This window comes from Solanum lycopersicum, chromosome 12, assembly GCF_036512215.1.
Source record: "Solanum lycopersicum chromosome 12, SLM_r2.1".
In the NCBI taxonomy this organism is placed as follows: domain Eukaryota; kingdom Viridiplantae; phylum Streptophyta; class Magnoliopsida; order Solanales; family Solanaceae; genus Solanum; species Solanum lycopersicum.
The window spans coordinates 25031236-25043748 of record NC_090811.1 but is presented as its reverse complement, the minus strand read 5'-3'; the positions used below and the strand labels follow the sequence as shown (position 1 = coordinate 25043748).

The 12513-nt window shown below is 27.2% G+C and overlaps 1 protein-coding gene across 1 annotated transcript; it reads left to right on the top strand.

Moving 5' to 3' along the window:
- Positions 1–8189: 8189 nt before the first annotated feature.
- Positions 8190–10035, top strand: LOC138340634 (uncharacterized). The gene has a single exon (XM_069292553.1). It carries the CDS (start codon positions 8464–8466, stop codon positions 9640–9642), a length of 1179 nt encoding a protein of 392 aa, XP_069148654.1. The 5' UTR covers positions 8190–8463; the 3' UTR covers positions 9643–10035.
- The last annotated feature ends 2478 nt before the right edge of the window (positions 10036–12513 follow it).

The window sequence follows — 12513 nt, the reverse complement described above, 5'->3', positions numbered from 1 at the left end:
GCGCAAGTATATTCTTCTAAGTAACACATTTTACATATAGCTAATTTTGTCATAAGTTGTCTATTTATTATTTTTTCTCTATTTTGTTCTCTTATATCTGTAGTCATGCCTCCAAATTCATTTCTTATTGCTGATTCATATTTATCTAGTATATCTATATTTGTTGCTGATGCAGATCCATCCATTTTCTTATCATTCCTAAGTACTTCTAAACTTTCCGAGGGTAGATTTTCTATCCATAATTTTGTTGCTCCTACAAATGTTCTTTCTATGTATCTTGGTGTTTTTGCTGTTTCTATTTTATTGTCTATTTACTGTTTAGACGTATTTCCTATCCATATTAATATTGCTTTATTTATATCAGCGACACAATCTAAATCTAAAAAATTGTATTGTTCATTTGCTGGTTTAGGTGTCCAATTTTTGTTTAATCTACTGTTCCATATTGCATTATTTCTATCTGATTGTTGATAGCTCTCTGTATAATAAGTTGGTGGTGTTCTCCTAGGACTAACTCTAGGACTATTTCTGGGACTATTATCTGGGGTTTTAACTCTTGACGTACTAGGTCTATTCATATCTCCTGTGTTTATCTCTAATTTTTTCGATTTATTTATCTGTTCTAGAATTTCTGTATATGTTTCACTTATATCACTTGTTTCTGATTGTTGGTCATTTTCATTTCCATCTATTTCATTCACTTCAATATCTTTATTTAGATCTTCATTTAGTTTTTGTTCCATTTGTTTTATTTCATTTGTTAATTCTAGCTCTTTATCTTTTTCTTTTTGTTTATTTTCATATAATAATTTTAACCTAGCTAATTCTTTTTCTAATTCACTTATTCTTGTATTTTTTATTTCTTCTAAATTTTGTACTTCTTGTTTTGCTTGTGTTTTTATTTTTTCGATTTCTCTTGATTTATCTATTTCTTCATTTTCTTTTGTTATTCTTACCATAGCTGTTAAACTATCTTCTAATTTTGCTGTTTCTTTTTCTAGCATTAAATATAACTTATTTCCTATTTTTTTGTATCTTCTTCCTAAATTTGAAAATACTATTTTTATTATCATTCCGTCTTGGTTTTCATATGTTTTTTCGTCTACTGCAAATTCTTCTTTGTTCATTATGATCTATATATTATATTATGTTGTAATTCATATTCAAGACAATCTAATTCTAATTCTAACGTTAATATATCTTTTCTTTGTGCTAGTATTGATTTATTACATACTCATGCTAATATGTTTTCTTCTAGTCTTCTTTTTCTATGTCGTAATTCTTGTTCTTTTTCAACCATTATTTCCATTATTTCTTCTATTAATTGTTGTTTATAGATTTCTCTGTTCATACTGTTTTTTCAAATAGCAGACATATTTATATTCTATTTTTGAAATTATGTTTATCAATTGATTTTTCCTATCATTATCTGTTTTGACTAGTTGTGATAGTTCATATTCTATATATAAAGATCTTAATTTTTTCCATATTTTTCTTATCTTTTTATCTATCTTAGTTCTTTTTATTTTAGTATTTTTATTTTTGTTTATCATAACTTTTTATATAATATTTTAAAAAGCCTACTTAATTTATCTGGATATCTAATCTTTTTTAACCTGTAATTCCTACCATATCGCTTTAGCCAATATTCAGTCATATTTAATCTCCAATATCTAAATCATCATATAAATCATACATATCATAATAAAACTCATTTTGTATACTTTGTATGGTTAACTCAGTCCAACCTTGGGTTGTTATTTCTATTATCTCATATGTTAATAATTTATTATAAATTTCTCTTTTTATATCAATATTCAAATTTTTTAGTATATAGAATAATAATATCTTATAATCAACATCATCGTTTAATAGGTAGGTTTCCATTTTTATTATTTTTATTTTTCACTAAAATTTTATTCCTTTCAACCTCTTAAAAAATTATACTTGCTTATTATGCAAAAATAATGATTTAATAATCATCTAGTCTGGTCACTACTACATCTTTCTTCTTTGATTAGTTACCCTAACAGCGCCTCAACTTTGTTTACTCCCCTAAACGGCCTTCTCTGCCTACCGGTTTCAACCTTAGGATGGCATAGTCTGGGCATACTTGTTCGAAGAATATTTCTGTAGCAAACTTTCTAAAGATGGTTATTATAACATTATTCAAACATGATAAACAATTATAATTAACAAGAGATTTTCAGGAATAAATTAATTTAGCTACTCATAAATATAAAATGGTATACCTGTTCTTGTAGATCATCTGTCATTGTTGATTTGTTTTCCATATATTAAAATAAAAAGAACTAAGATAGATAAAAAGATAAGAAAAATATGGAAAAAATTAAGATCTTTATATATAGAATATGAACTATCACAACTAGTCAAAACAGATAATGATAGGAAAACTCAATTGATAAACATAATTTCAAAAATAGAATATAAATATGTCTGCTATTTGAAAAAACAGTATGAACAGAGAAATCTATAAACAACAATTAATAGAAGAAATAATGGAAATAATGGTTGAAAAAGAACAAGAATTACGACATAGAAAAAGAAGACTAGAAGAAAACATATTAGCAAGAGTATGTAATAAATCAATACTAGCACAAAGAAAAGATATATTAACGTTAGAATTAGAATTAGATTGTCTTGAATATGAATTACTATTTTTGCATAATAAGCAAGTATAATTTTTTAAGAGGTTGAAAGGAATAAAATTTTAGTGAAAAATGAAAATAATAAAAATGGAAACTTACCTATTAAACGATGATGTTGATTATAAGATATTATTATTCTATATAATAAAAAATTTGAATACTGATATAAAAAGAGAAATTTATAATAAATTATTAACATATGAGATAATAGAAATAACAACCCAAGGTTGGACTGAGTTAACCATACAAAGTATACAAGATGAGCTTTATTATGATATGTATGATTTATATGATGATTTAGATATTGGAGATTAAATATGACTGAATATTGGCTAAAGCGATATGGTAGGAATTACAGGTTAAAAAAGATTAGATATCCAGATAAATTAAGTAGGCTTTTTAAAATATTATATAAAAAGTTATGATAAATAAAAATAAAAATACTAAAATAAAAAGAACTAAGATAGATAAAAAGATAAGAAAAATATGGAAAAAATTAAGATCTTTATATATAGAATATGAACTATCACAACTAGTCAAAACAGATAATGATAGGAAAAATCAATTGATAAACATAATTTCAAAAATAGAATATAAATATGTCTGCTATTTGAAAAAACAGTATGAACAGAGAAATCTATAAACAACAATTAATAGAAGAAATAATGGAAATAATGGTTGAAAAAGAACAAGAATTACGACATAGAAAAAGAAGACTAGAAGAAAACATATTAGCATGAGTATGTAATAAATCAATACTAGCACAAAGAAAAGATATATTAACGTTAGAATTAGAATTAGATTGTCTTGAATATGAATTACAACATAATATAATATATAGATCATAATGAACAAAGAAGAATTTGCAGTAGACGAAAAAACATATGAAAACCAAGACGGAATGATAATAAAAATAGTATTTTCAAATTTAGGAAGAAGATACAAAAAAATAGGAAATAACTTATATTTAATGCTAGAAAAAGAAACAACAAAATTAGAAGATAGTTTAACAGCTATGGTAAGAATAACAAAAGAAAATGAAGAAATAGATAAATCAAGAGAAATCGAAAAAATAAAAACACAAGCAAAACAAGAAGTACAAAATTTAGAAGAAATAAAAAATACAAGAATAAGTGAATTAGAAAAAGAATTAGCTAGGTTAAAATTATTATATGAAAATAAACAAAAAGAAAAAGATAAAGAGCTAGAATTAACAAATGAAATAAAACAAATGGAACAAAAACTAAATGAAGATCTAAATAAAGATATTGAAGTGAATGAAATAGATGGAAATGAAAATGACCAACAATCAGAAACAAGTGATATAAGTGAAACATATACAGAAATTCTAGAACAGATAAATAAATCGAAAAAATTAGAGATAAACACAGGAGATATGAATAGACCTAGTACGTCAAGAGTTAAAACCCCAGATAATAGTCCCAGAAATAGTCCTAGAGTTAGTCCTAGGAGAACACCACCAACTTATTATACAAAAAGCTATCAACAATCAGATAGAAATAATGCAATATGGAACAGTAGATTAAATAAAAATTGGACACCTAAACCAGCAAATGAACAATACAATTTTTTAGATTTAGATTGTGTCGCAGATATAAATAAAGCAATATTAATATGGATAGGAAATATGTCTAAACAGTTAATAGACAATAAAATAGAAACAGCAAAAACACCAAGATACATAGAAAGAACATTTGTAGGAACAACAAAATTATGGATAGAAAATCTACCCTCGGAAAGTTTAGAAGTACTTAGGAATGATAAGAAAATGGATGGATCTGCATCAGCAACAAATATAGATATACTAGATAAATATGAATCAGCAATAAGAAATGAATTTGGAGGCATGACTACAGATATAAGAGAACAAAATAGAGAAAAAATAATAAATAGACAACTTATGACAAAATTAGCTATATGTAAAATGTGTTACTTAGAAGAATGTACTTGTGCATTTAAAGAATATTATTACAAAGCTAAATACAATTTAGACGAAGCAAAAGAAATAAGAAAACAATATTATACAAAATTACCAGAACCATTTAGTACAAACGTAATAAAGGATTGGAATAATGAAGGAATGGTAGATACTTTAGTATCTAGAATAAAATTTTTAAATCAATGGTTCATACAACTATGTGAAAACCAAAAAGAAAAATTAAAAATAGAAAAAGTACTAAATAAAAATTTATCATGTTGAAAAAATAAAATGGCACCACAATTTGGATGCACAACTAAAAAACAAAAATCTAAAAGATATAAAAATTATAGAAAAAAGAAATCTATATATAAATATAAACAACCAAGACGAAGGTATTATGTAAAAAACTATAAAATAAAAAGACCATACAGACCAAAAAGAAAGATATCCCAATGTACTTGTTATAATTCTGGAAAGATAGGACACATAGCTAAAGATTGTAAATTACCCAAAAATCCAAAAAGAAAACAAATAGCAGAATTAATTATAGATAATGAAAAATATATGCAAATAGAGTACATAGATTATGAATTAAGTGAAAATGATAGTATATATGAAGTATCAGATACAGAAACTGAGAATGAAGAAGAAAATATTAACATAGATAATAATGAAACAGATGAAGAAATATAATGTCTGAAAATGAAATAAAAATAATATCTAAGGAAGAATATCAAGATGAAGAATCATCATAACAGAAAATTATATTTGATAATATGATATTTGAACAAATAAAAGGAAAAGAATTAGATCTAAGTGTTGAAAAAGTATTAGAAATACCTATTCTAAGAAATTTGTTTAAAAGACAAAAAGAAGAATACTATGTAGTTAGCCAAAAAGAACATATCATAGATTGCAAATACACAAGAGGAAAAGCATATATACCTATAATAAATAAAAGAATGATAAACAAAGAAATACAAGATATAAAAGCTAAATCACCAATAAAATATGTACATTTAGGAGGAACAGAAATATTAATAAAAGCCTGCTTTAGAGAAGGAATAGATACACCTATAGAAATATATTTAGTAGATGATAGAATTATACACCCTATAGAAAAAAGCGTAATTAGTGTAGTAAAAGGAAACTTGATATATCAAAATTTTAAATTTACAATAAATGCTAATTATACAGTATCATTAACAGATAAAAACATAGATAGATCATTAGTTCTATATTGGAAAATGTGTGGAATAGAACTAGCACCAGGAAGCAAATTATTTACAGCAAGATGTAAAAATTTATATATACTAACAACAAAGCATAAAATAACAGCAAAAAATAAAATTAACAAAATAAAAATAGAAAATCCTTTTGAAAAAATAATTACTGTAATAGACAATAATGACTATAGCTATAAAGAAATTGATATAGAAGAAGATTTAGAGATAGTAAAAGAAAGATTAAGCACTTCAAGCGTACCAAATACATTGACAAGAGCTACCTCATCAAGGATGAGTACATCTAAAAGAAAATATGGAATTCCACAAAGCCTATTAGATAAAGAAGAAATAACACCATATCATTATTTCATAACAGGAATAATAGACCAAAGAAAATATAAAATATTAATAAATACAGGACAAGAAGAAAATTATATAACAAGAGAGTTAGTATTAGAAGAAGAAATTATAAGAACAGGACATACATGCCCTGGACTACCTAGTGAGATAGTAAACACGAATGAAGAAACAACAGAAAAAGAAATAATTATAGGAGGAATACTCTTAATAATACAATTCAAAATATACCAAGGAGATCATAATATTACATTAGGAATAAAATGGTTAGAAAAAGTTAAACCATACAACATAGAAAATGAACAATTAACAATAACTTGTCAAAATAAGAAAATAATTATAAAAAGGACAAAATGATTAATGAAAATATTTATACTTGCAAAAATTATAGTAGAAGGATATTACAACAGATATTATACACCTATGATAGATACAGGAGCAGAAGCGAATATATGTAAATATAATTGCTTACCAGAAGATAAATGGGAAAAATTAAAAACACCTATGGTAGTAACGGGATTTAACAATGAAGGAAGTATGATTAAATACAAAGCAAAAAATATAAAAATACAAATATGGGATAAAATACTAACAATAGAAGAAATGTATAATTTTGAATTTACTACAAAATATATGTTATTAGGAATGCCATTTCTAGATAAATATTATCCACACATAATAACAAAAACACATTGGTGGCTTACTACACCATGCGGAAATAAGATAGGAGCAAAAAGAGTAAATAATAAACAACGAAAAACTATGGAATGGATAAAAGGAAGTGAAAAGATAAACCAAGAAATGGAAAATATAAATAATAAACAAATAACGCAATTAGAAATTATTATATTTGTTATAGACAAAGTCAAATTAATTAATGAACAAATAGAACAATTATATAGTGAAGATCCATTACAAGGATGGGAAAAACATAAGACAAAAGTAAAAATTGAATTAATAGATGAAAATAGTATAATAACACAGAAACCATTAAAATATAACTTTGATGATCTAGAAGAATTTAAAATACATATAAATGAATTGTTAGAAAATAATTACATACAAAAAAGCAATAGTAAACATACAAGTCCAGCATTTATTGTAATAAAACATAGTGAACAAAAAAGAGGTAAAAGTAGAATGGTCATATATTATCGTAATCTAAATGCTAAAACCAAAACATACAATTATCCAATACCAAACAAAATACTAAAAATAAGACAAATACAAGGATATAATTATTTCAGTAAATTTGACTGCAAATCAGGATTTTACCACCTAAAACTAGAAGAAGAATCTAAACAATTAACAGCATTCACAGTACCGCAAGGTTTCTATGAATGGAATGTTTTACCTTTTGGATATAAAAATGCACCAGGTAGATTTCAACATTTTATGGATAACTGTTTTAACCAGCTAGAAAACTGTATTGTATATATAGATGATATATTGTTATATTCTAGAACACAAGATGAACATATAAGATTATTGGAAAAATTTATACATATAGTAAAAAATGCAGGTATAAGTTTGAGTAAAACAAAAGCAGAAATTATGAAATCACAAATAGAATTTCTAGGAATACAAATAGATAAAAATGGAATAAAAATACAAACACATATAGTACAAAAAATAATTACTATTGATGAAAATATAGATACAAAAAAGAAATTACAATCCTTTCTAGGATTAGTAAATCAGGTAAGAGAATATATACCAAAATTAGCAGAACATCTAAAACCATTACATAAAAAACATAAAAAGGATGTAGAATATCATTTTGATGATAAAGATAAAAAACATATAAGAAATATTAAGAATTTATGTAAAAAACTACCAAAACTATATTTTCCTGATGAAAATAAAACATTTACTTATATTGTCGAAACAGATTCAAGTGATCATAGTTATGGAGGAGTTTTAAAATATAAATATGGAAAAGAAAAAATAGAACACCATGGTAGATATTATTCAGAAGCACAAATAAAATGAGAAATAAATAGAAAAGAATTATTCGCATTATATAAATGTTTATTAGCATTTGAACCATATATTGTTTACAATAAATTTATTGTAAGAACAGATAACACACAAGTAAAATGGTGGATAACGAAAAAATTAGATGATTCAGTTACAACAAAAGAAATAAGGAGACTAGTATTAAACATACTAAATTTTACATTTACAATTGAGGTAATAAAAACTGACAAAAATATGATTGCAGACTATTTATCAAGACAGAGTTATACAGCCAGGACAAGATAATGTTATGGAAAACATACTCAAAACCCTAACTACACTTTGTACAAAAGTGGACAGTATGGGATTGAGAATTCAAAAGCTAGAAGAAAAGGAAGAATCTACAAGTCAGCAGCATGACTCTAAAAATGCGGAGCTACGTCGTTCGGCAGACGGTAAAAAGCCAGAACTAGAAGGAGACGTTGGGAAACTCCATAAAACCCATGACAATGTTTGTTTAAATGCAGCTACAGCAAGCACATCTACAACAAAAGGAGCTAGTGGAATAAGATATACAAATTTAAATATGAACAAAATCTTCGATAAACCATTTATTCCAAAGAACCAAAAAGACTCATTATTTATACCACCACAAATACATACTTACTCAGAAAGTTTAAACCAAGATAAAAAAGCCTACAACCACATAACCCGCTCATATATTGAAAACCTTTATAAAATCCAAAATTATTTAAACTCAACACCTAGATCTCCAACTACCAAAAACCCTAACACTGATTTTATAACCCAAAAGCTACAAGGATATAATAAGTTAATAGCACAACCGGGCACCAATGCAAATCTAGTAAAAACATGTTATAGTTATGGATTACTTAATACAGTTTATACCCAAACAGGAGATGAAATATCTACCATACCAGAGCTATACAAAGCCTTTATGAACTATAAAAGAATTACTAAAGGAACATTGTTTTATATAAAGTTTTATTCAGCACCAGCAGAGATATTATTTGATGAGATAAAACCAATTATACAAGTTATAAAAATTGGTTTGACCAGAGATATGATAATTCCAGAAGATATCGGAATACAACAAGAAATACAAATGATTGAGATACCAGAATTCTACGCCAACAAAAGAGTTATAGGAATAGCAACTATCCTAAATGAACTAACTAACAATTATTTAAACGGAAACTCAGTATGGAGCTATTATGTACGAGAGCAAGTTATGATATATTCAAATTCTAAAGAAACCAGAGAACAAGATATGGAAGAGATACGCCAATGGATACTTAGTCTACTCAAGCCAGAGCAAAAACCAACAACAAGAGCATTAAGGAAAGGGTTTATTTCGGAAGAATTATTGACCAGATATTGCAAAATTATTGGACAAAAATACCCCGACCATATATGTTCAAAATGTCAAGGAGAAGATAATGTCATACCAGACGTACAAATCGAATAAGTAAAAAAAAAGTATTTGTATTTTATTTTGTATTTTATTTTGTTAAAATTCTGTGTCGGCTGAATATCAGCCATATGTAGAAAGAAATAATTTTATTTTTGTCGTGTTGCGTCGGCTATAAAAAGCCAAATTGTATAAAAGTCGTAAAGTAAATAGTTTGTCGGCCAATCATGTAAAAAGTTTGTCGGCCAATTATATAAAATAGTAATAGTAAGAATTTTGTTTTCTTGTGTCGGCCGAATAAAGAGAGGCCATGTGTAAAGTATGTGTCGGCCACTTTTGGCCAAAAGTTTGTAAATTTTATGTATAAATAGAGGAGCTTTCCTCATAAATAAAACACATCTTCATCCTTACATCTCTCATCTTTCTGAATACTCTCTCTTTACGCTTCCATCCTCTCCATTGGTCCTAAAGATACTCTCCTTTTAAACATATTTTTCTTGATAAAGTAATATAGAATAGTGGTCCAGCTGAAATTTAGGAACATGAAAGACATTAGTATCTTGAAAAGAGTTGATTCAATCATTATTATGGGTATAAAAAAAATGAGTCCAAATATAAATAAATAAATATATATATATATATATATATATATATATATATATATATATATATACGAACTTTCTGAAGTAATTATGTGGGGAAGTTTACAAAATTTCTGTATCAGGAAGGGCAGTAAGAGAGTCAGCTGTTCGTTGTAGGCTAGGCTAGAAGGAGCAACACCTTCTTGGTTATGGTGAGGTTGTTGAACCAATTGTAAATTTCCGTTGCTGAATCCTTGTAGAGGTATTTAGACATTGATTTTATTATGTTTGAACCTGTCTATTGCCTTGTACAAGTATTTTTCATATTTTTCATCTTTTATTGGACATGAACGCAAACAATGCAAAACACTCTCATCTTGTCAATTATAGAGAAGAATAAATAATTTTATATCAGACATACTAAAAGGAAGAAAATTACAATATTTTTAGTCATATAATGAATTTTGAGTCAAAATATAGAGAAGATATTGAGTAACAACGATAGGTAAACTTTAAAATCCTCCTTGCTAGAAGAAATTTTTATATCGATCATGACCATATTGACTACTGGTCATCCTTTTTCGGTGGCTGGCAAGCAAATATCCCTCAATTCAAATTCAATTCCCATTATGAACCAATATACTTGAAAAAAGGATAAGCCCGACAAACACAAAAGTTTGTCAACAGCTCATGGAGACAAATATGTTGACCTCCTTATACCTAATACAATGAATCTCTCTCAAAATATCAAACCTGCTACTGCTGCACCTATTCCGATCAAACAACCTTCATACATCAACAATATTCCAAGAATAACATGAACTGAAGATGAAGTTAGGCAGATGAACCCATTGAAAACATACAATATGTGGTGATAGGGAACTTTTTTAGTGGGTGTCCAGAGATGGATGATTTGCGAGTTCAAATTCCCAAAAAATGTAATGTGAAGGGTGGATGTAAGATTGGGTTTCTACGGAATAGACATATTAATGCGATTTGAAAGGCTATACATATGGTTCTCTGTAGTGAAAGATATCAAGACCAGTACCAACAATAAAATAAGCAGCAAACATTATACAATACAGGGATGGGAACTGCTAAGTCCAGCAAAACAAATAGTGACTCGTGCTATGATAATTTAATGCATAACAATGAAAAAATTAATACTAACTTTCATTTATGCTAAGTGGTAACCACTTGAAATACTAAGTTTGTGGGATGATATTTATTCACTGAGTCACAATATGAGGTAACCTTGGCTTGTAGGTGGCGAGTTCAATATTATTTTGAATGATGAAAAGAAAACTGAAGGTCTTCCTGTTTATTGTCAGAGTCAATGGATTTGCGAACAGGACTGGAGTACTATATAATACATCAACAGTTACCACTATTATTGGAGATTGATTCATTAATGCTACAAAAGATTTTGAATGGAATGTAGAACTTTTTGGTTGTCGTAGACTTCTTAGAGTGTTGAGACAAACAAATAGAAACGTAACAATGATATAGTTTTCGGATCCATTGAAGAAATACAAAGTTTTCTGCCTAAGAATTTATCTATACAAGTCCAAATATTTGCAAGGCAAAGATTGAATTACTCTATCAAAGTTAAAATGAGTAAAACAAATTACAAGGTGTGTACCTTCTTAAAGCTAGTAACACCCTGGAGATTGTCAAGTTGGTTTGGCTGAATGGTAATGACGAGGAGACCAGCTGGATCAGATTGAACATGTACCTATGTTTAACAAGAAACACCGTGATTAGATCTTTGAGGTGGTTTAAATAGACGAAAACAAAAGGAAAAAGTATAACAAGTTGAAACAATTATTCAATGTTTATGATGCGGAATCGTTATATATGCGGAAACTTTTTACAGAAAAACTGAAATGACTCACTAATAATAGTAAAATACAAGTTTATAAAAGTTAACATATAATTTATGTTTCTTGGACGATGTCCCATACCAAGCCAGTACAATTTTCTAGTCCCCTCTGGCCTTCATTACAATCTCCATGTTGTTTTTGAAAATCTGCAATTGCGCATGTTCCCTAGGACCAATTTTCATACACCAGTGCATAGCATTGACTTTAACAATCATACAAGACGACATCATGACACATTTTACCTTTTGATAGTCGTTCTACTCTTCCATTATTGGCCATATCTTACGCCACTTTGGTAGAAGCAATTCAGTAGCCGTAGCCACCAAAAATCCGCTATAAACTGCCCAATTCATTTTCCGTTCTTCCCTTCTTCCTCTTTTCTTTTTTCGATCTAATGAATCTCCAACATATTTTCTGAATCCTCAATGAATATTTTGGGGATAAAATAGTTTCCATCGACATCA

Coding starts and splice junctions, on each gene's coding strand:
- LOC138340634 (XM_069292553.1), top strand. CDS start 8,464: ATGGAAAACATACTCAAAACCCTAACTACACTTTGTACAAAAGTGGAC.